We start from the raw sequence: 25,762 nt of genomic DNA, 5'->3' as shown, positions 1-25,762 counted from the left end.
ATTGAGTTAGAATAACAGACTGGAAGCTTTAAAAGGAGGATGGTGCTTGAAATCATTGTTCTTCCTCTGTTAACCATGGTTACCTGCAAGGAAACACGTGCCGTCATCATTGCTTTGCACAAAAAGGGCTTCACAGGCAAGGATATTGCTGCTAGTAAGATTGCACCTAAATCAACAATTTATTGGATCATCAAGAACTTCAAGGAGAGAGGTTCAATTGTTGTGAAGAAGGCGTCAGGGCACCCAAGAAAGTCCAGCAAGCGCCAGGACCGTCTCCTAAAGTTGATTCAGCTGCGGGATCGGGGCACCACCAGTGCAGAGCTTGCTCAGGAATGGCAGCAGGCAGGTGTGAGTGCATCTGCACGCACAGTGAGGCGAATACTTTTTGAGGATGGCCTGGTGTCAAGAAGGGCAGCAAAGAAGCCACTTCTCTCCAGGAAAAACATCAGGGACAGACTGATATTCTGCAAAAGGTACAGGGATTGGACTGCTGAGGACTGGGGTAAAGTCATTTTCTCTGATGAATCCCCTTTCCGATTGTTTGGTGCATCCGGAAAACACCTTGTCCGGAGAAGACAAGGTGAGCGCTACCATCAGTCCTGTGTCATGCCAACAGTAAAGCATCCTGAGACCATTCATGTGTGGGGGTGCTTCTCAGCCAAGGGAGTGGGCTCACTCACAATTTTGTCTAAGAACACAGCCATGAAAAAGAAGGGTCAACACTGCAAATATTGACTCTTTGCATAAACTTAATGTAATTGTCAATAAAAGCCTTCGACACTTATGGAATGATTGTCATTATACTTCAGTATACCATAGTGACATCTGACAAAAATATCTCATAACACTGAAGCAGCGAACATTCTCAAAACTTTTGACCACGACTGTACATTGCTAAGCAAGCCAGTGCACGGAGTAACGTTAGCTAACATTAATGTCCATTGCATGTCTTATACATTAGCAGCATGGCAGTTGCATGTCTTATACATTAGCAGCATGGCAGTTTCCCAAAGTTTGGTGTTGACTATGAACTTTACTAATCTAGCTAGCCAGCTGAGCTTTGTGGAAGAATATGGGTGATATTCTCAATATTGAGTTGTGTAGGTGCACGATCTGTCCATACAGCCATGTTACAGCCATGTTACAGCCATGTTACAGCCATGTTACAGCCATGTTACAGCTAATGTTACAGCCATGTTACAGCCATGTTACAGCCATGTTACAGCTAATGTTACAGCCATGTTACAGCCATGTTACAGCTAATGTTACAGCCATGTTACAGCCATGTTACAGCCATGTTACAGCTAATGTTACAGCCATGTTACAGCTAATGTTACAACCATGTTACAGCCATGTTACAGCTAATGTTACAGCCATGTTACAGCCATGTTACAGCTAATGTTACAGCCATGTTACAACCATGTTACAGCTAATGTTACAGCCATGTTACAGCTAATGTTACAACCATGTTACAGCCATGTTACAGCTAATGTTACAGCCATGTTACAGCCATGTTACAGCTAATGTTACAGCCATGTTACAGCTAATGTTACAACCATGTTACAGCCATGTTACAGCTAATGTTACAGCCATGTTACAACCATGTTACAGCTAATGTTACAGCCATGTTACAGCCATGTTACAGCTAATGTTACAACCATGTTACAGCCATGTTACAGCCATGTTACAGCTGATGTTACAGCCATGTTACAGCTAATGTTACAGCCATGTTACAGCCATGTTACAGCCATGTTACAGCCATGTTACAGCCATGTTACAGCTAATGTTACAACCATGTTACAGCCATGTTACAGCCATGTTACAGCTAATGTTACAGCCATGTTACAGCCATGTTACAGCCATGTTACAGCCATGTTACAGCTAATGTTACAACCATGTTACAGCTAATGTTACAACCATGTTACAGCCATGTTACAGCTAATGTTACAGCCATGTTACAGCCATGTTACAGCTAATGTTACAACCATGTTACAGCCATGTTACAGCTAATGTTACAGCCATGTTACAGCCATGTTACAGCCATGTTACAGCCATGTTACAGCTAATGTTACAGCCATGTTACAGCTAATGTTACAACCATGTTACAGCCATGTTACAGCTAATGTTACAGCCATGTTACAGCCATGTTACAGCTAATGTTACAACCATGTTACAGCCATGTTACAGCTAATGTTACAGCCATGTTACAGCCAATGTTACAGCCATGTTACAGCCATGTTACAGCTAATGTTACAGCCATGTTACAGCTAATGTTACAGCCATGTTACAGCCATGTTACAGCCATGTTACAGCTAATGTTACAGCCATGTTACAGCCATGTTACAGCCATGTTACAGCTAATGTTACAGCCATGTTACAGCCATGTTACAGCCATGTTACAGCTAATGTTACAGCCATGTTACAGCCATGTTACAGCCGTGTTACAGCCGTGTTACAGCCATGTTACAGCTAATGTTACAGCCATGTTACAGCTAATGTTACAGCCATGTTACAGCCATGTTACAGCCATGTTACAGCCATGTTACAGCTAATGTTACAGCCATGCTACAGCCATGTTACAGCCATGTTACAGCCATGTTACAGCCATGTTACAGACATGTTACAGACATGTTACAGCCATGTTACAGCTAATGTTACAGCCATGTTACAGCCATGTTACAGCCATGTTACAGCTAATGTTACAGCCATGTTACAGCCATGTTACAGCCATGTTACAGCTAATGTTACAGTCATGTTACAGCCATGTTACAGCCATGTTACAGCCATGTTACAGCTAATGTTACAGCCATGTTACAGCTAATGTTACAACCATGTTACAGCCATGTTACAGCTAATGTTACAGCAATGTTACAGCCATGTTACAGCTAATGTTACAACCATGTTACAGCCATGTTACAGCTAATGTTACAGCCATGTTACAGCCATGTTACAGCCATGTTACAGCCATGTTACAGCCATGTTACAACTAATGTTACAGCCATGTTACAGCTAATGTTACAACCATGTTACAGCCATGTTACAGCTAATGTTACAGCCATGTTACAGCCATGTTACAGCTAATGTTACAACCATGTTACAGCCATGTTACAGCTAATGTTACAGCCATGTTACAGCTAATGTTACAGCCATGTTACAGCCATGTTACAGCCATGTTACAGCTAATGTTACAGCCATGTTACAGCTAATGTTACAGCCATGTTACAGCCATGTTACAGCCATGTTACAGCCATGTTAAAGCCTCTCTTGAAAAAGCCAAACCTTGACCCGGAAAATATAAAAAACTATCGGCCTATATCGAATCTTCCATTCCTCTCAAAAATTTTAGAAAAAGCTGTTGCGCAGCAACTCACTGCCTTTCTGAAGACAAACAATGTATACGAAATGCTTCAGTCTGGTTTTAGACCCCATCATAGCACTGAGACTGCACTTGTGAAGGTGGTAAATGACCTTTTAATGGCGTCAGACCGAGGCTCTGCATCTGTCCTCGTGCTACTAGACCTTAGTGCTGCCTTTGACACCATCGATCACCACATTCTTTTGGAGAGACTGGAAACCCAAATTGGTCTACACGGACAAGTTCTGGCCTGGTTTAGATCTTACCTGTCGGAAAGATATCAGTTTGTCTCTGTGAATGGTCTGTCCTCCGACAAATCAACTGTACATTTCGGTGTTCCTCAAGGTTCCGTTTTAGGACCACTATTGTTTTCACTATATATTTTACCTCTTGGGGATGTTATTCGAAAACATAATGTTAACTTTCACTGCTATGCGGATGACACACAGCTGTACATTTCAATGAAACATGGTGAAGCCCCAAAATTGCCCTCGCTAGAAGCCTGTGTTTCAGACATAAGGAAGTGGATGGCTGAAAACGTTCTACTTTTAAACTCGGACAAAACAGAGATGCTTGTTCTAGGTCCCAAGAAACAAAGAGATCTTCTGTTAAATCTGACAATTCATCTTGATGGTTGTAAAGTCGTCTCAAATAAAACTGTGAAGGACCTCGGCGTTACTCTTGACCCTGATCTCTCTTTTGACGAACATATCAAGACTGTTTCAAGGACAGCTTTTTTCCATCTACGTAACATTGCAAAAATCAGAAATTTTCTGTCCAAAAATGATGCAGAAAAATTAATCCATGCATTTGTTACTTCTAGGTTAGACTACTGCAATGCTCTACTTTCCGGCTACCCGGATAAAGCACTAAATAAACTTCAGTTAGTGCTAAATACGGCTGCTAGAATCCTGACTAGAACCAAGAAATTTGATCATATTACTCCAGTGCTAGCTTCCCTACACTGGCTTCCTGTTAAGGCAAGGGCTGATTTCAAGGTTTTACTGTTAACCTATAAAGCGTTACATGGGCTTGCTCCTACCTATCTTTCCGAGTTGGTCCTGCCGTACATACCAATACGTACGCTACGGTCACAAGACGCAGGCCTCCTAATTGTCCCTAGAATTTCTAAGCAAACAGCGGGAGGCAGGGCTTTCTCCTATAGATCTCCATTTTTATGGAACAGTTTGCCTACCCATGTGAGAGACGCAGACTCGGTCTCAACCTTTAAGTCTTTACTGAAGACTTATCTCTTCAGTAGGTCTTATGATTGAGTGTAGTCTGGCCCAGGAGTGTGAAGGTGAACGGAAAGGCTCTGGAGCAACGAACAGCCCTTGCTGTCTCTGCCAGGCCGGTTCCCCTCTCTCCACTGGGGTTCTCTGCCTCTAACCCTGTTACAGGGGCTGAGTCACTGGCTTGCTGGTGCTCTTTCATGCCGTCCCTAGGAGGGGTGCGTCACTTGAGTGGGTTGAGTTACTGACGTGATCTTCCTGTCTGGGTTGGCGCCCCCCCTTGGTTTGTGCTGTGGTGGAGACCTCTGTGGGCTATACTCGGCCTTGTCTCAGGATTGTAAGTTGGTGGTTGAGGATATCCCTCTAGTGGTGCGGGGGCTGTGCTTTGGCAGAGTGGGTGGGGTTATATCCTTCCTGTTTGGCCCTGTCCGGGGGTTTCTTCGGATGGGGCCACAGTGTCTCCGGACCGCTCCTGTCTCAGCCTCCAGTATTTATGCTGCAGTAGTTTATGTGTCGGGGGGCTGGGGTTAGTTGGTTATACCTGGAGTACTTCTCCTGTCTTATCCAGTGTCCTGTGTGAATGTAAGTATGCTCTCTCTAATTCTCTCGTTCTCTCTTTCTCTCTGAGAACCTGAGCCCTAGGACCATACGTCAGGACTACCGGGCATGATGACACCTTGCTGTCCCCAGTCCGCCTGGCCTTGCTGCTATTCCAGTTTCAACTGTTCTGCCTGCGGTTACGAAACCCCTACCTGTCCCAGACCTGCTGTTTTCAACTCTTAATGATCGGCTATGAAAAGCCAACTGAGAGACCTGAGCCCTAGGACCATACGTCGGGACTACCGGCCGTGGTGACTCCTTGCTGTCCCCAGTCCGCCTGGCCTTGCTGCTATTCCAGTTTCAACTGTTCTGCCTGCGGTTATGGAACCCCTACCTGTCCCAGACCTGCTGTTTTCAACTCTTAATGATCGGCTATGAAAAGCCAACTGAGATTTATTCCTGATTATTATTTGACCATGCTTGTCACTTATGAACATTTTTGAACATCTTAGCATGGTTCTGTTATAATCTCCACCCGGCACAGCCAGAAGAGGACTGGCCACCCCTCATAGCCTGGTTCCTCTTTAGGTTTCTTCCTAGGTTTTGGCCTTTCTAGGGAGTTTTTCCTAGCCACCGTGCTTCTACACCTGCATTACTAGCTGTTTGGGGTTTTAGGCTGGGTTTCTGTACAGCACTTCGAGATATCAGCTGATGTACGAAGGGCTATATAAAATAAAATTGATTGATTGATTGATGTTACAGCTAATGTTATAGCCATGTTACAGCCATGTTACAGCCATGTTACAGCTAATGTTACAGCCAAGTTACAGCCATGTTACAGCCATGTTACAGCTAATGTTACAGCCATGTTACAGCCATGTTACAGCCGTGTTACAGCCGTGTTACAGCCGTGTTACAGCCATGTTACAGCTAATGTTACAGCCATGTTACAGCTAATGTTACAGCCATGTTACAGCTATGTTACAGCCATGTTACAGCTGATGTTACAGCCATGTTACAGCTAATGTTACAGCCATCTTACAGCTAATGTTACAACCATGTTACAGCCATGTTACAGCCATGTTACAGCTAATGTTACAGCCATGTTACAGCCATGTTACAGCCATGTTACAGCCATGTTACAGCTAATGTTACAACCATGTTACAGCCATGTTACAGCCATGTTACAGCCATGTTACAGCTAATGTTACAACCATGTTACAGCCATGTTACAGCCATGTTACAGCTAATGTTACAGCCATGTTACAGCCATGTTACAGCCATGTTACAGCCATGTTACAGCCATGTTACAGCTAATGTTACAGCCATGTTACAGCTAATGTTACAACCATGTTACAGCCATGTTACAGCTAATGTTACAGCCATGTTACAGCCATGTTACAGCTAATGTTACAACCATGTTACAGCCATGTTACAGCTAATGTTACAGCCATGTTACAGCCATGTTACAGCCATGTTACAGCCATGTTACAGCTAATGTTACAGCCATGTTACAGCTAATGTTACAACCATGTTACAGCCATGTTACAGCTAATGTTACAGCCATGTTACAGCCATGTTACAGCTAATGTTACAACCATGTTACAGCCATGTTACAGCTAATTTTACAGCCATGTTACAGCCATGTTACAGCTAATGTTACAGCCATGTTACAGCCATGTTACAGCTAATGTTACAGCCATGTTACAGCCATGTTACAGCCATGTTACAGCTAATGTTACAGCCATGTTACAGCCATGTTACAGCCATGTTACAGCTAATGTTACAGCCATGTTACAGCCATGTTACAGCCATGTTACAGCTAATGTAACAGCCATGTTACAGCCATGTTACAGCCGTGTTACAGCCGTGTTACAGCCGTGTTACAGCCATGTTACAGCTAATGTTACAGCCATGTTACAGCTAATGTTACAGCCATGTTACAGCTAATGTTACAGCCATGTTACAGCTAATGTTACAGCCATGCTACAGCCATGCTACAGCCATGTTACAGCCATGTTACAGCCATGTTACAGACATGTTACAGCCATGTTACAGCCATGTTACAGCTAATGTTACAGCCATGTTACAGCCATGTTACAGCCATGTTACAGCTAATGTTACAGCCATGTTACAGCCATGTTACAGCCATGTTACAGCTAATGTTACAGCCATGTTACAGCCATGTTACAGCCATGTTACAGCTAATGTTACAGCCATGTTACAGCTAATGTTACAACCATGTTACAGCCATGTTACAGCTAATGTTACAGCCATGTTACAGCCATGTTACAGCTAATGTTACAACCATGTTACAGCCATGTTACAGCTAATGTTACAGCCATGTTACAGCCATGTTACAGCCATGTTACAGCCATGTTACAGCTAATGTTACAGCCATGTTACAGCTAATGTTACAACCATGTTACAGCCAATGTTACAGCCATGTTACAGCCATGTTACAGCTAATGTTACAACCATGTTACAGCCATGTTACAGCTAATGTTACAGCCATGTTACAGCCATGTTACAGCTAATGTTACAGCCATGTTACAGCCATGTTACAGCCATGTTACAGCTAATGTTACAGCCATGTTACAGCTAATGTTACAGCCATGTTACAGCCATGTTACAGCCATGTTACAGCTAATGTTACAGCCATGTTACAGCCATGTTACAGCCATGTTACAGTTAATGTTACAGCCATGTTACAGCCATGTTACAGCCATGTTACAGCTAATGTTACAGCCATGTTACAGCCATGTTACAGCCATGTTACAGCTAATGTTACAGTCATGTTACAGCCATGTTACAGCCATGTTACAGCCATGTTACAGCCATGTTACAGCTAATGTTACAGCCATGTTACAGCTAATGTTACAACCATGTTACAGCCATGTTACAGCTAATGTTACAGCCATGTTACAGCCATGTTACAGCTAATGTTACAACCATGTTACAGCCATGTTACAGCTAATGTTACAGCCATGTTACAGCCATGTTACAGCCATGTTACAGCCATGTTACAGCCATGTTACAGCTAATGTTACAGCCATGTTACAGCTAATGTTACAACCACGTTACAGCCAATGTTACAGCTAATGTTACAGCCATGTTACAGCCATGTTACAGCTAATGTTACAACCATGTTACAGCCATGTTACAGCTAATGTTACAGCCATGTTACAGCCATGTTACAGCTAATGTTACAGCCATGTTACAGCCATGTTACAGCCATGTTACAGCTAATGTTACAGCCATGTTACAGCTAATGTTACAGCCATGTTACAGCCATGCTACAGCCATGTTACAGCTAATGTTACAGCCATGTTACAGCCATGTTACAGCCATGTTACAGCTAATGTTACAGCCATGTTACAGCCATGTTACAGCCATGTTACAGCTAATGTTACAGCCGTGTTACAGCCGTGTTACAGCCGTGTTACAGCCGTGTTACAGCCATGTTACAGCTAATGTTACAGCCATGTTACAGCTAATGTTACAGCCATGTTACAGCCATGTTACAGCCATGTTACAGCTAATGTTACAGCCATGTTACAGCTAATGTTACAGCCATGCTACAGCCATGTTACAGCCATGTTACAGCCATGTTACAGCCATGTTACAGACATGTTACAGCCATGTTACAGCCATGTTACAGCTAATGTTACAGCCATGTTACAGCCATGTTACAGCCATGTTACAGCTAATGTTACAGCCATGTTACAGCCATGTTACAGCCATGTTACAGCTAATGTTACAGCCATGTTACAGCCAATGTTACAGCCATGTTACAGCCATGTTACAGCCATGTTACAGCTAATGTTACAATAGCAGCCAAGGACCTTCACCATCTTATTTGTGCTTATTTGTTTGTGCTCTGATTACACTCAAGTGTCAAGGCCAATAGTTTACGCAGATGACATCAGCCATGTGAAAGACCTTCCACAGCTAAATATAGCTAGCTTCATTTGCTTGTAGCTCGCCTCTCATCTGATTGGTGTTAGCTAGCTACTAACGCTGTTGCTGCGCAACCCAATCGCTTTGGTCTGGTTTTAGAACTCTGAGATTCGGCTGAAAAGATATTAGCATTGTCAGAAATGCTCCAAAAAGGCAGCACATCATTGGTTCAGTGTGTCGGCCCAATATCCTGTTCAGTGTCTGTGTGTCAGCCCAATATCCTGTTCAGTGTGTAGGTCCAATATACTGTTCAGTGTCAGTGTGTAGGCCCAATATCCTGTTCAGTGTGTAGGCCCAATATCCTGTTCAGTGTGTAGGTCCAATATCCTGTTCAGTGTGTAGGTCCAATATCCTGTTCAGTGTCAGTGTGTAGGCCCAATATCCTGTTCAGTGTGTAGGCCCAATATCCTGTTCAGTGTGTAGGTCCAATATCCTGTTCAGTGTGTAGGCCCAATATCCTGTTCAGTGTGTAGGTCCAATATCCTGTTCAGTGTGTAGGTCCAATATACTGTTCAGTGTCAGTGTGTAGGCCCAATATCCTGTTCAGTGTGTAGGCCCAATATCCTGTTCAGTGTGTAGGTCCAATATCCTGTTCAGTGTGTAGGCCCAATATCCTGTTCAGTGTGTAGGCCCAATATCCTGTTCAGTGTGTAGGTCCAATATACTGTTCAGTGTGTAGGCCCAATATCCTGTTCAGTGTGTAGGTCCAATATCCTGTTCAGTGTGTAGGTCCAATATACTGTTCAGTGTGTAGGTCCAATATACTGTTCAGTGTCTGTGTGTCAGCCCAATATCCTGTTCAGTGTGTAGGCCCAATATGCTGTTCAGTGTCTGTGTGTCAGCCCAATATCCTGTTCAGTGTGTAGGTCCAATATACTGTTCAGTGTCAGTGTGTAGGTCCAATATCCTGTTCAGTGTGTAGGCCCAATATACTGTTCAGTGTCAGTGTGTAGGTCCAATATCCTGTTCAGTGTGTAGGCCCAATATCCTGTTCAGTGTCAGTGTGTAGGTCCAATATCCTGTTCAGTGTCTGTGTGTAGGTCCAATATACTGTTCAGTGTGTAGGCCCAATATCCTGTTCAGTGTGTAGGTCCAATATACTGTTCAGTGTGTAGGCCCAATATCCTGTTCAGTGTGTAGGTCCAATATCCTGTTCAGTGTCAGTGTGTAGGCCCAATATACTGTTCAGTGTGTAGGTCCAATATCCTGTTCAGTGTGTAGGTCCAATATCCTGTTCAGTGTGTAGGTCCAATATCCTGTTCAGTGTCAGTGTGTAGGTCCAATATCCTGTTCAGTGTGTAGGTCCAATATCCTGTTCAGTGTCAGTGTGTAGGTCCAATATCCTGTTCAGTGTGTAGGTCCAATATCCTGTTCAGTGTCAGTGTGTAGGTCCAATATCCTGTTCAGTGTGTAGGTCCAATATACTGTTCAGTGTGTAGGCCCAATATACTGTTCAGTGTGTAGGTCCAATATACTGTTCAGTGTGTAGGCCCAATATACTGTTCAGTGTGTAGGTCCAATATACTGTTCAGTGTGTAGGTCCAATATACTGTTCAGTGTGTAGGTCCAATATACTGTTCAGTGTCAGTGTGTAGGTCCAATATCCTGTTCAGTGTGTAGGTCCAATATACTGTTCAGTGTGTAGGCCCAATATACTGTTCAGTGTGTAGGTCCAATATACTGTTCAGTGTGTAGGTCCAATATACTGTTCAGTGTGTAGGTCCAATATCCTGTTCAGTGTGTCGGCCCAATATCCTGTTCAGTGTCTGTGTGTAGGTCCAATATACTGTTCAGTGTCAGTGTGTAGGTCCAATATACTGTTCAGTGTGTAGGTCCAATATACTGTTCAGTGTGTAGGCCCAATATCCTGTTCAGTGTGTAGGTCCAATATACTGTTCAGTGTCAGTGTGTAGGTCCAATATCCTGTTCAGTGTGTAGGTCCAATATCCTGTTCAGTGTGTAGGTCCAATATCCTGTTCAGTGTCAGTGTGTAGGTCCAATATACTGTTCAGTGTGTAGGTCCAATATACTGTTCAGTGTCAGTGTGTAGGTCCAATATGCTGTTCAGTGTGTAGGCCCAATATCCTGTTCAGTGTCTGTGTGTAGGCCCAATATCCTGTTCAGTGTCAGTGTGTAGGTCCAATATCCTGTTCAGTGTCAGTGTGTAGGTCCAATATCCTGTTCAGTGTGTAGGTCCAATATCCTGTTCAGTGTGTAGGTCCAATATACTGTTCAGTGTCAGTGTGTAGGTCCAATATCCTGTTCAGTGTGTAGGTCCAATATGCTGTTCAGTGTGTAGGCCCAATATCCTGTTCAGTGTGTAGGTCCAATATACTGTTCAGTGTGTAGGTCCAATATCCTGTTCAGTGTGTAGGTCCAATATACTGTTCAGTGTCAGTGTGTAGGTCCAATATACTGTTCAGTGTCAGTGTGTAGGTCCAATATCCTGTTCAGTGTGTAGGTCCAATATACTGTTCAGTGTCAGTGTGTAGGTCCAATATCCTGTTCAGTGTGTAGGTCCAATATCCTGTTCAGTGTCAGTGTGTAGGTCCAATATACTGTATGTTTTCTGTATCTTCTAGTTATTACGGTCTGTTTTTCTCACCTGCTGTAGAAGTCTGTAAAGGTCCTGCGGACAGGAAACCCAGCCCTGCGGATCTTCACTGTCTCCAACATCCCAGAATACCTCAGCTGGTTCAAGACCACTTCTGGGTCAAACATGTTGGCATTCTGAGGAACACAAAAACAACAACAACAACAAGTGTCAGGTAACATAAGCAGGCTGTCACCAAGGTGACACAACAACATGCTAACTACACTGGACATAAGCAGGCTGTCACCAAGGTGACACAACAACATGCTGACTACACTGGTACTCATTTATACCAGCACCTTATGGTGTTAACATCGCCTGCATCTTCAAGGGAGAGGGATTGGGGGAGGACAAGGGAGGGGAGAAGGGAGAGGGATTGGGGGAGGACAAGGGAGGGGAGAAGGGAGAGGGATTGGGGGAGGACAAGGGAGGGGAGAAGGAAGAGGGATTGGGGGAGGACAAGGGAGGGGAGAAGGAAGAGGGATTGGGGGAGGACAAGGGAGGGGAGAAGGAAGAGGGATTGCTGCCATGCCAGGGACAGGGACAGGGGACAAGAGAGAGGGAATGCTGTCATGCCAGGGACAGGGGACAAGAGAGAGGGAATGCTGTCATGCCAGGGACAGAGACAGGGGACAAGAGAGAGGGAATGCTGTCATGCCAGGGACAGGGGACAAGAGAGAGGGAATGCTGTCATGCCAGGGACAGGGACAGGGGACAAGAGAGAGGGAATGCTGTCATGCATAGGGAAAGGGACAGGGGACAAGAGAGAGGGAATGCTGCCATGCCAGGGACAGGGACAGGGGACAAGAGAGAGGGAATGCTGTCATGCCAGGGACAGGGACAGGGGACAAGAGAGAGGGAATGCTGTCATGCCAGGGACAGGGGACAAGAGAGAGGGAATGCTGTCATGCCAGGGACAGGGGACAAGAGAGAGGGAATGCTGTCATGCCAGGGACAGGGACAGGGGACAAGAGAGAGGGAATGCTGTCATGCATAGGGACAGGGACAGGGGACAAGAGAGAGGGAATGCTGTCATGCCAGGGACAGGGGACAAGAGAGAGGGAATGCTGTCATGCCAGGGACAGGGGACAAGAGAGAGGGAATGCTGTCATGCATAGGGACAGGGACAGGGGACAAGAGAGAGGGAATGCTGTCATGCCAGGGACAGGGGACAAGAGAGAGGGAATGCTGTCATGCCAGGGACAGGGACAGGGGACAAGAGAGAGGGATTGCTGTCATGCCAGGGACAGGGACAGGGGACAAGAGAGAGGGAATGCTGTCATGCCAGGGACAGGGGACAAGAGAGAGGGATTGCTGCCATGCCAGGGACAGGGACAGGGGACAAGAGAGAGGGAATGCTGTCATGCCAGGGACAGGGACAGGGGACAAGAGAGAGGGATTGCTGTCATGCCAGGGACAGGGACAGGGGACAAGAGAGAGGGAATGCTGCCATGCCAGGGACAGGGACAGGGGACAAGAGAGAGGGAATGCTGTCATGCCAGGGACAGGGACAGGGGACAAGAGAGAGGGAATGCTGTCATGCCAGGGACAGGGGACAAGAGAGAGGGATTGCGCTGCCATGCCAGGGACAGGGACAGGGGACAAGGTGAGACATGGTAGTGCTTGGCGCTGGGGACTCTGGCAAGGGGCCACCACCATGTGCCTCTGTAACCCTAACCTCTCAGAGGACAAGGAGAACAGTGATCATGCTAGCCTTGTTAACCATGAAAGCCTTGTGCCAGTTACAGAAGGAAATTAATCTATTGGCAATGCACTTCATTATGTGTTAAATGTCAATAAGAAAGTTGTTTTGTTTTCCACTGCTCTGTGATAGGGAGGAGACATAGTGGAGCCATCTGCTGCAGCCGAGACCCCTGCTGACCTCTCCTCCCTCCCTCCCTCTCCTCCCTCCCTCCCTCCCTCTCCTCCCTCCCTCCCTCTCCTCCCTCTCTCCCTCCCTCCATCCCCTCCCTCTCCTCCCTCCCTCCCTCCCTCTCCTCCCTCCCTCCCTCCCTCCCTCCCTCCCTCCCTCCCCTCCCTCTCCTCCCTCCCTCCCTCCCTCTCCTCCCTCCCTCCCTCCCTCCCTCCCTCCCTCCCTCCCTCCCTCCCTCCCTCCCTCTCTCCCTCCCTCCCTCCACAGCAGCAGTCAGCAGGTCAGTAGGGCAACAATGGCCCACACACAACCAACTGCAGCTGTTGCGGGCCAACCCTAACCCCTAACCCCTGACCTCTGACCTGGGCTGGAGGAATGTCCTGGCAGAGGGGCGTTGTTACAGAGGCACAAAGAGAGCCCTCGCAGAACCATGGAAGGCCCCGGAACACTCAGGGCTCTATTCTACCAGCAGACAGCATAGTGATTGTTTTGGCGTGTCCTGGCATTATAGCTAAAGCTGACATTGCCATATCTATTTATCCTACACTTTATCAATTCTGAACTTCTAATGAGGAGTGGGGCGGGTGAGCTACGTGACAATGCCCCAACACAGGTCCACCTCCGACACCGCCGAAACATCAGCTATGTGGGTGTCGGCTGTTGCCCGGTTAACGCTTGATCTGATTGAATGTAGGCCTTAGAAGACTCAGAACACTCTGTCCTGCTGCTCCTAACTGTCCTCTCTGTCCTGCTGCTCCTAACTGTCCTCTCTGTCCTGCTGCTCCTAACTGTCCTCTCTGTCCTGCTGCTCCTAACTGTCCACTCTGTCCTGCTGCTCCTAACTGTCCTCTCTGTCCTGCTGCTCCTAACTGTCCTCTCTGTCCTGCTGCTCCTAACTGTCCTCTCTGTCCTGCTGCTCCTAACTGTCCTCTCTGTCCTGCTGCTCCTAACTGTCCTCTCTGTCCTGCTGCTCCTAACTGTCCTCTCTGTCCTGCTGCTCCTAACTGTCCATTCTGTCCTGCTGCTCCTAACTGTCCTCTCTGTCCTGCTGCTCCTAACTGTCCATTCTGTCCTGCTGCTCCTAACTGTCCTCTCTGTCCTGCTGCTCCTAACTGTCCACTCTGTCCTGCTGCTCCTAACTGTCCTCTCTGTCCTGCTGCTCCTAACTGTCCTCTCTGTCCTGCTGCTCCTAACTGTCCTCTCTGTCCTGCTGCTCCTAACTGTCCTCTCTGTCCTGCTGCTCCTAACTGTCCATTCTGTCCTGCTGCTCCTATCTGTCCACTCTGTCCTGCTGCTCCTAACTGTCCTCTCTGTCCTGCTGCTCCTAACTGTCCTCTCTGTCCTGCTGCTCCTAACTGTCCACTCTGTCCTGCTGCTCCTAACTGTCCTCTCTGTCCTGCTGCTCCTAACTGTCCTCTCTGTCCTGCTGCTCCTAACTGTCCTCTCTGTCCTGCTGCTCCTAACTGTCCATTCTGTCCTGCTGCTCCTAACTGTCCTCTCTGTCCTGCTGCTCCTAACTGTCCTCTCTGTCCTGCTGCTCCTAACTGTCCACTCTGTCCTGCTGCTCCTAACTGTCCTCTCTGTCCTGCTGCTCCTAACTGTCCTCTCTGTCCTGCTGCTCCTAACTGTCCACTCTGTCCTGCTGCTCCTAACTGTCCTCTCTGTCCTGCTGCTCCTAACTGTCCTCTCTGTCCTGCTGCTCCTAACTGTCCTCTCTGTCCTGCTGCTCCTAACTGTCCTCTCTGTCCTGCTGCTCCTAACTGTCCTCTCTGTCCTGCTGCTCCTAACTGTCCACTCTGTCCTGCTGCTCCTAACTGTCCACTCTGTCCTGCTACTCCTAACTGTCCTCTCTGTCCTGCTGCTCCTAACTGTCCTCTCTGTCCTGCTACTCCTAACTGTCCACTCTGTCCTGCTGCTCCTAACTGTCCTCTCTGTCCTGCTGCTCCTAACTGTCCATTCTGTCCTGCTCCTCCTAACTGTCCTCTCTGTCCTGCTGCTCCTAACTGTCCACTCTGTCTTGCTGCTCCTAACTGTCCTCTCTGTCCTGCTGCTCCTAACTGTCCACTCTGTCTTGCTGCTCCTAACTGTCCTCTCTGTCCTGCTGCTCCTAACTGTCCTCTCTGTCCTGATGCTCCTAACTGTCCTCTCTGTCCTGCTGCTCCTAACTGTCCTCTCTGTCCTGCTGCTCCTAACTGTCCTCTCTGTCCTGCTGCTCCTAACTGTCCATTCTGTCCTGCTGCTCCTAACTGTCCTCTCTGTCCTGCTGCTCCTAACTGTCCTCTCTGTCCTGCTGCTCCTAACTGTCCTCTCTGTCCTGCTGCTCCTAACTGTCCTCTCTGTCCTGCTGCTCCTAACTGTCCATTCTGTCCTGCTGCTCCTAACTGTATCAAAGGATGAGTCCAAAATGGCACCTTATGGACCCTGGTCAAAAGTAGTGTACTACATAGGGAACATGAGGATCACACTGAAGAGATAGCCGCCAACTGAAACATCAGCGAGCCACCGTCCCTCCTATCTCCTCTGACTCTCTGTTGTGTTTCTAAAGTCTATAGACATACTATCAAAATGGCTCCTACACTCTCAGCGTTGTATAGAGTAGAATCACACTGAGGGTACATGGGCAAGACAGCAGGAGAACTATGAATAGAACATAGATATGGCTTTTATCTGATCTGGCTTTTCTCTGATCTGGCTTTTCTCTGATCTGGCTTTTCTCTGATCTGGACTCAAGCTGCTATGAGTGAACAGTAACAGACTAGTTCCAGTTCAGCTGGTGGTTGTGATGAATACTGAATGACCCACCTTGTCCATGTTGGGTTTGATGCAGCGCACGAAGAAAGGGTTGGAGGCACTCAGAGTGTTCATCAAGGAATGGAGAGAGTCCTGCAGAAACACAACAACACTTCTAGATATAGATACAGGATCACAAACACAACAACACTTCTAGATATAGATACAGGATCACAAAACACAACAACACTTCTAGATATAGATACAGGATCACAAACACAACAACACTTCTAGATATAGATACAGGATCACAAACACAACAACACTTCTAGATATAGATACAGAATCACAAACACAACAACACTTCTAGATATAGATACAGGATCACAAACACAACAACACTTCTAGATATAGATACAGAATCACAAACACAACAACACTTCTAGATATAGATACAGAATCACAAACACAACAACACTTCTAGATATAGATACAGGATCACAAACACAACAACACTTCTAGATATAGATACAGAATCACAAACACAACAACACTTCTAGATATAGATACAGGATCACAAACACAACAACACTTCTAGATATAGATACAGGATCACAAACACAACAACACTTCTAGATATAGATACAGGATCACAAACACAACAACACTTCTAGATATAGATACAGGATCACAAACACAACAACACTTCTAGATATAGATACAGAATCACAAACACAACAACACTTCTAGATATAGATACAGGATCACAAACACAACAACACTTCTAGATATAGATACAGAATCACAAACACAACAACACTTCTAGATATAGATACAGGATCACAAACACAACAACACTTCTAGATATAGATACAGAATCACAAACACAACAACACTTCTAGATATAGATACAGGATCACGTGGTCCTCTGTAGCTCAGCTGGTAGAGCACGGCGCTTGAAACGCCAAGGTAGTGGGTTCGATCCCCGGGACCACCCATACACAAAAATGTATGCACGCATGACTGTAAGTCGCTTTGGATAAAAGCGTCTGCTAAATGGCATATTATTATTATTATTATCACAAACACAACAACACTTCTAGATATAGATACAGAATCACAAACACAACAACACTTCTAGATATAGATACAGAATCACAAACACAACAACACTTCTAGATATAGATACAGGATCACAAACACAACAACACTTCTAGATATAGATACAGGATCACAAACAGAACAACACTTCTAGATATAGATACAGGATCACAAACACAACAACACATTGTGTCATGGTCCCCTGGAGGGTTTTGTGACGTGATGTGTTTTAAAGGTCATGAACAGTCACAATGATGAAACCAGATCTAAGTATGATGACCAAAGTATAAAAAATTACTGTTGCTTCTACATTGATAAAGTTTGATCATAAAGTTACTGGTCCCCTCCCCCGTGTCAAACACTTGGATTCAGGAGGCGGGATTACTAACGGGATAGGGTGACATCACCCTAACTCTCTCATTTCAATACACCAATGGTAACATGATATTCTCTTACCATATTTAAACAAGTACCGCCTTGTAACCAACATCGGAGAAGGCATGTTTGCAGAGGGGCGTGGTTTATATACAGTGCTCTCCAACAGTATTGGGACAAAGACACATTTGTTGTTGTTTTGGCTCTGTACTCCAGCACTTTGGATTGGAAATGATACAATGACTGTGAGGTTAAAGTACAGACTATGAATGGTAGAAATGAATGGTAAATGATGTATTGTGTTATTTTGGAGTTAAAGTGCAAACCGTCAGTTTTAATCTGAGGGGATTTTCATCCAACATTTCATTACAGCATTACAGCACTTTATGTACATAGTCCCCCCATTTTAGGGGACCAAAAGTATTGGGACAAATTCACTTATACAGTTGAAGTCGGAAGTTTACATACACCTTAGTCAAATACATTTAAACTCAGTTTTTCACAATTCCTGACATTTAATCCTAGTAAAAATTCACTGTTTTAGGTCAGTTAGGATCACCACTTTATATTAAGAATGTGAAATGTCAGAATAATAGTAGAGAGAATGATTTATTTCAGCTTTTATTTAGTTCATCACATTTTACATTTTTAGTCATTTAGCAGACATTTAGCATTTTCATACTGGCCCCCCGTGAGAATCGAACCCACAACCCTGGCGTTGCAAACGCAATGCTCTACCAACTGAGCTACACGGGATTACATTCCCAGTGGGTCAGAAGTTTACATTCACTCAATTAGTATTTGGTAGCATTGCCTTTAAATTCTTTAACTTGGGTCAAATGTTTCGGGTAGCCTTCCACAAGCTTCCCACAATAAGTTGGGTGAATTCTGGCCCATTCCTCCTGATAGAGCTGGTGTAACTGAGTCAGGTTTGTAGGCATCCTTGCTCGCACACACTTTTTCAGTTCTGCCCACAAATGTTCTATAGGATTGAGGTCAGGGCTTTGTGATGGCCACTCCAATACCTTGACTTTGTTGTCCTTCAGCCATTTTGCTACAACTTTGGAAGTATGCTTGGGGTCATTGTCCATTTGGAACACCCATTTGCGACCAAGCTTTCACTTCCTGACTGATGTCTTGAGATGTTGCTTCAATATATCCACGTAATTTTCCTTCCTCATGATGCCATCTATTTTGTGAAGTGCACCAGTCCCTCCTGCAGCAAAGCACCCCCATGCTTCATGGTTGGGATGGTGTTCTTCTGCTTGCAAGCATCCGCCTTTTTCCTCCAAACATAACGATGGTCATTATGGCCAAACAGTTCTATTTTTGTTTCATCAGACCAGAGGACATTTCTCCAAAAAGTACGATCTTTGGCCCCATGTGCAGTTGCAAACTGTAGTCGGGCTTTTTTATGGCGGTTTTGGAGCAGTGGCTTCTTCCTTGCTGAGCGGCCTTTCGGGTTATGTCGATATAGGACTTGTTTTATTGTGGCTATAAATACTTGTGTACCTGTTTCCTCCAGCATCTTCACAAGGTCCATTGCTGTTGTTCTGGGATTGATTTGCACTTTTCGCACCAAAGCACATTCATCTCTAGCAGAAAGAATGCGTCTCCTTCCTGAGCGGTATGACGGCTGCGTGGTCCCATGGTGTTTATACTTGCGTACTGTTTTCTGTACCGATGAACGTGGTACCTTCAGGAGTTTTTTCCTGAGGTCTTGGCTGATTTCTTTTGATTTTCCCATGATGTCAAGCAAAGAAGCACTGAGTTTGAAGGTAGGCCTTGAAATACATCCACAGGTACACTTCCAATTGACTCATATGATGTCATTTAGCCTATCAGAAGCTTCTAAAGCCATGACATCATTTTCTGGAATTTTCCAAGCTGTTTAAAGGCACAGTCAACTTAGTGTATGTAAACTTCTGACCCACTGGAATTGTGATACAGTGAATTATAAGTGAAATAATCTGTCTGTAAACAATTGCTGGAAAAATTACTTGTGTCATTCACAAAGCAGATGTCCTAACCGACTTGCCAAAACTATAGTTTGTTAACAAGAAATTTGTGGAGTGGTTGAAAAACGAGATTTAATGACTCCAACCTAAGTGTATGTAAACTTCAGACTTCAACTGTACAGTGGGGAAAAAAGTATTTAGTCAGCCACCAATTGTGCAAGTTCTCCCACTTAAAAAGATGAGAGAGGCCTGTAATTTTCATCATAGGTACACGTCAACTATGACAGACAAAATTAGAAAAAAAAATCCAGAAAATCACATTGTAGGATGTTAAATGAATTTATTTGCAAATTATGGTGGAAAATAAGTATTTGGTCAATAACAAACGTTTCTCAATACTTTGTTATATACCCTTTGTTGGCAATGACACAGGTCAAACGTTTTCTGTAAGTCTTCACAAGGTTTTCACACACTGTTGCTGGTATTTTGGCCCATTCCTCCATGCAGATCTCTTCTAGAGCAGTGATGTTTTGGGGCTGTCGCTGGGCAACACGGACTTTCAACTCCCTCCAAAGATTTTCTATGGGGTTGAGATCTGGAGACTGGCTAGGCCACTCCAGGACCTTGAAATGCTTCTTACGAAGCCACTCCTCGTTGCCCGGGTGGTGTGTTTGGGATCATTGTCATGCTGAAAGACCCAGCCACGTTTCATCTTCAATGCCCTTGCTGATGGAAGGAGGTTTTCACTCAAAATCTCACGATACATGGCCCCATTCATTCTTTCCTTTACACGGATCAGTCGTCGTGGTCGCTTTGCAGAAAAACAGCCCCAAAGCATGATGTTTCCACCCCCATGCTTCACAGTAGGTATGGTGTTCTTTGGATGCAACTCAGCATTCTTTGTCCTCCAAACACGACGAGTTGAGTTTTTACCAAAAAGTTATATTTTGGTTTCATCTGACCATTTTACATTCTCCCAATCCTCTTCTGGATCATCCAAATGCACTCTAGCTAACTTCAGACGGGCCTGGACATGTACTGGCTTAAGCAGGGGGACACGTCTGGCACTGCAGGATTTGAGTCCCTGGCGGCGTAGTGTGTTACTGATGGTAGGCTTTGTTACTTTGGTCCCAGCTCTCTGCAGGTCATTCACTAGGTCCCCCCGTGTGGTTCTGGGATTTTTGCTCACCGTTCTTGTGATCATTTTGACCCCACGGGGTGAGATCTTGCGTGGAGCCCCAGATCGAGGGAGATTATCAGTGGTCTTGTATGTCTTCCATTTCCTAATAATTGCTCCCACAGTTGATTTCTTCAAACCAAGCTGCTTACCTATTGCAGATTCAGTCTTCCCAGCCTGGTGCAGGTCTACAATTTTGTTTCTGGTGTCCTTTGACAGCTCTTTGGTCTTGGCCATAGTGGAGTTCGGAGTGTGACTGTTTGAGGTTGTGGACAGGTGTCTTTTATACTGATAACAAGTTCAAACAGGTGCCATTAATACAGGTAACGAGTGGAGGACAGAGGAGCCTCTTAAAGAAGAAGTTACAGGTCTGTGAGAGCCAGAAATCTTGCTTGTTTGTAAGTGACCAAATACTTATTTTCCACCATAATTTGCAAATAAATTCATAAAAAATCATACAGTGTGATTTTCTGGAATTTTTTCTCTCTATTTGTCTGTCATAGTTGACGTGTACCTATGATGAAAATTACAGGCCTCTCTCATCTTTTTAAGTGGGAGAACTTGCACAATTGGTGGCTGACTAAATCCTTTTTTCCCCACTGTATATATCTCTCCCTCCCATCCCGGAGGACCTGAGCCCTAGGACCATTCCTCAGGACTACCTGGCCTGATGACTCCTGGCTGTCCCCAGTCCACCTGGTCGTGCTGCTGCTCCAGTTTCCACTCTTCTGTCTGCGGCTATGGAACCCTGACCTGTTCACTGGACGTGCTACCTTGTCCCAGACCTGCTGTTTTAAACTCTCTCTCTCTACCGCACCTGCTATTTCAACCTCTAAATGCCCGGCTATGAAAAGCCAAGTGACGTTTACTCCTGATGTACTGACCTGTTGCAACCTCTACAACCACTGTGATTATTATTTGACCCTGCTGGTCATCTATGAACGTTTGAACATCTTGGGAGAAAAATCTGGCCTTAATGGCCATGTACTGTTATAATCTCCACCCGGCACAGCCAGAAGGGGACTGGGCACCCCTCAGAGTCTGGTTCTTTCCTAGGTTCCTGCCTTTCTAGGGAGTTTTTGCTAGCCACCGTGCTTCTACATCTGCATTGCTTGCTGTTTGGGGTTAAGGCTGGGTTTCTGTATAGCACTTTGTGACATCTGCTGATTTGATTGATTGATTGATTGAAGTCAAGACAATACCAATCATATAATAGACTACTCCAAGGGGAAGTCAAGACACCTATCATATAAAAGACTACTCCAAGGGGAAGTCAAGACACCTATCATATAATAGACTACTCCAAGGGGAAGTCAAGACAATACCAATCATATAATAGACTACTCCAAGGGGAAGTCAAGACAATACCTATCATATAATAGACTACTCCAAGGGGAAGTCACGACACCTATCATATAATAGACTACTCCAAGGGGAAGTCAAGACACCTATCATATAATAGACTACTCCAAGGGGAAGTCAAGACAATACCTATCATATAATAGACTACTCCAAGGGGAAGTCACGACAATACCTATCATATAATAGACTACTCCAAGGGGAAGTCAAGACACCTATCATATAATAGACTACTCCAAGGGGAAGTCAAGACAATACCTATCATATAATAGCCAAGAGGATTCCATCAGGTGGGTTAGGGGTTATGGATAGTGGTCCTCACCCTGAACTGAGAGCTGACGGTGGGTTAGGGTCAGAGGTCAGGGGTTATGGATAGTGGTTCTCACCCTGAACTGAGAGCTGACGGTGGGTTAGGGGTTATGGATAGTGGTTCTCACCCTGAACTGAGAGCTGACGGTGGGTTAGGGGTCAGGGGTTATGGATAGTGGTTCTCACCCTGAACTGAGAGCTGACGGTGGGTCAGGGGTTATGGATAGTGGTTCTCACCCTGAACTGAGAGCTGACGGTGGGTTAGGGGTTATGGATAGTGGTTCTCACCCTGAACTGAGAGCTGACGGTGGGTTAGGGGTCAGGGGTTATGGATAGTGGTTCTCACCCTGAACTGAGAGCTGACGGTGGGTCAGGGGTTATGGATAGTGGTTCTCACCCTGAACTGAGAGCTGACGGTGGGTTAGGGGTTATGGATAGTGGTTCTCACCCTGAACTGAGAGCTGACGGTGGGTTAGGGGTCAGGGGTTATGGATAGTGGTTCTCACCCTGAACTGAGAGCTGACGGTGGGTCAGGGGTTATGGATAGTGGTTCTCACCCTGAACTGAGAGCTGACGGTGGGTTAGGGGTCAGGGGTTATGGATAGTGGTTCTCACCCTGAACTGAGAGCTGACGGTGGGTTAGGGTCAGGGGTTATGGATAGTGGTTCTCACTCTGAACTGAGAGCTGACGGTGGGTTAGGGGTTATGGATAGTGGTCCTCACCCTGAACTGAGAGCTGACGGTGGGTTAGGGTCAGAGGTCAGGGGTTATGGATAGTGGTTCTCACCCTGAACTGAGAGCTGACGGTGGGTCAGGGGTTATGGATAGTGGTTCTCACCCTGAACTGAGAGCTGACGGTGGGTTAGGGGTTATGGATAGTGGTCCTCACCCTGAACTGAGAGCTGACGGTGGGTTAGGGGTTATGGATAGTGGTTCTCACTCTGAACTGAGAGCTGACGGTGGGTTAGGGTCAGAGGTCAGGGGTTATGGATAGTGGTCCTCACCCTGAACTGAGAGCTGACGGTGGGTTAGGGGTCAGGGGTTATGGATAGTGGTTCTCACCCTGAACTGAGAGCTGACGGTGGGTTAGGGTCAGAGGTCAGGGGTTATGGATAGTGGTCCTCACCCTGAACTGAGAGCTGACGGTGGGTTAGGGGTTATGGATAGTGGTTCTCACCCTGAACTGAGAGCTGACGGTGGGTTAGGGTCAGAGGTCAGGGGTTATGGATAGTGGTTCTCACCCTGAACTGAGAGCTGACGGTGGGTTAGGGTCAGGGGTTATGGATAGTGGTTCTCACCCTGAACTGAGAGCTGACGGTGGGTTAGGGTCAGAGGTCAGGGGTTATGGATAGTGGTTCTCACCCTGAACTGAGAGCTGACGGTGGGTTAGGGTCAGAGGTCAGGGGTTATGGATAGTGGTTCTCACTCTGAACTGAGAGCTGACGGTGGGTTAGGGGTTATGGATAGTGGTTCTCACTCTGAACTGAGAGCTGACGGTGGGTTAGGGTCAGAGGTCAGGGGTTATGGATAGTGGTTCTCACTCTGAACTGAGAGCTGACGGTGGGTTAGGGGTCAGGGGTTATGGATAGTGGTTCTCACTCTGAACTGAGAGCTGACGGTGGGTTAGGGGTTATGGATAGTGGTTCTCACCCTGAACTGAGAGCTGACGGTGGGTTAGGGGTTATGGATAGTGGTTCTCACCCTGAACTGAGAGCTGACGGTGGGTTAGGGTCAGAGGTCAGGGGTTATGGATAGTGGTTCTCACCCTGAACTGAGAGCTGACGGTGGGTTAGGGGTCAGGGGTTATGGATAGTGGTTCTCACTCTGAACTGAGAGCTGACGGTGGGTTAGGGTCAGAGGTCAGGGGTTATGGATAGTGGTTCTCACTCTGAACTGAGAGCTGACGGTGGGTTAGGGGTTATGGATAGTGGTTCTCACCCTGAACTGAGAGCTGACGGTGGGTTAGGATTAGAGGTCAGGGGTTATGGATAGTGGTTCTCACCCTGAACTGAGAGCTGACGGTGGGTTAGGGGTTATGGATAGTGGTTCTCACCCTGAACTGAGAGCTGACGGTGGGTTAGGGGTTATGGATAGTGGTTCTCACCCTGAACTGAGAGCTGACGGTGGGTTAGGGGTTATGGATAGTGGTCCTCACCCTGAACTGAGAGCTGACGGTGGGTTAGGGTCAGAGGTCAGGGGTTATGGATAGTGGTTCTCACCCTGAACTGAGAGCTGACGGTGGGTTAGGGGTTATGGATAGTGGTCCTCACCCTGAACTGAGAGCTGACGGTGGGTTAGGGTCAGAGGTCAGGGGTTATGGATAGTGGTTCTCACCCTGAACTGAGAGCTGACGGTGGGTTAGGGTCAGGGGTTATGGATAGTGGTTTTCACCCTGAACTGAGAGCTGACGGTGGGTTAGGGGTCAGGGGTTATGGATAGTGGTTCTCACTCTGAACTGAGAGCTGACGGTGGGTTAGGGTCAGGGGTTATGGATAGTGGTTCTCACTCTGAACTGAGAGCTGACGGTGGGTTAGGGGTCAGGGGTTATGGATAGTGGTTCTCACCCTGAACTGAGAGCTGACGGTGGGTTAGGGGTTATGGATAGTGGTTCTCACCCTGAACTGAGAGCTGACGGTGGGTTAGGGTCAGAGGTCAGGGGTTATGGATAGTGGTTCTCACTCTGAACTGAGAGCTGACGGTGGGTTAGGGGTTATGGATAGTGGTTCTCACCCTGAACTGAGAGCTGACGGTGGGTTGGGGGTCAGGGGTTATGGATAGTGGTTCTCACTCTGAACTGAGAGCTGACGGTGGGTTAGGGTCAGAGGTCAGGGGTTATGGATAGTGGTTCTCACCCTGAACTGAGAGCTGACGGTGGGTTAGGGGTTATGGATAGTGGTTCTCACCCTGAACTGAGAGCTGACGGTGGGTTAGGGTCAGAGGTCAGGGGTTATGGATAGTGGTTCTCACTCTGAACTGAGAGCTGACGGTGGGTTAGGGGTCAGGGGTTATGGATAGTGGTTCTCACTCTGAACTGAGAGCTGACGGTGGGTCAGGGGTTATGGATAGTGGTTCTCACCCTGAACTGAGAGCTGACGGTGGGTTAGGGGTCAGGGGTTATGGATAGTGGTTCTCACTCTGAACTGAGAGCTGACGGTGGGTTAGGGGTTATGGATAGTGGTTCTCACCCTGAACTGAGAGCT

General features: G+C 46.3%; 1 protein-coding gene across 1 annotated transcript in view; it reads right to left on the bottom strand.

Moving 5' to 3' along the window:
• Positions 1 to 11,688: 11,688 nt before the first annotated feature.
• Positions 11,689 to 25,762, bottom strand: part of LOC311117681 (unconventional myosin-X-like) — a gene marked incomplete at both ends in the record, with an annotated part of 51,606 nt that continues 37,532 nt past the window's right edge. Inside the window, 2 exons of the mRNA XM_084192611.1 lie at positions 11,689 to 11,817; positions 16,356 to 16,436. Coding sequence (XP_084048737.1) covers positions 11,689 to 11,817; positions 16,356 to 16,436 — 210 coding nt within the window. The remainder of the gene's footprint in view (positions 11,818 to 16,355; positions 16,437 to 25,762) is intronic.

This window comes from Coregonus lavaretus (assembly GCF_964263955.1).
Source record: "Coregonus lavaretus genome assembly, contig: HAP1_SCAFFOLD_2174, whole genome shotgun sequence".
NCBI lineage: Eukaryota > Metazoa > Chordata > Actinopteri > Salmoniformes > Salmonidae > Coregonus > Coregonus lavaretus.
The sequence above is the reverse complement of the archived record's forward strand: the minus strand, read 5'-3'. Positions and strand labels throughout refer to the sequence as shown.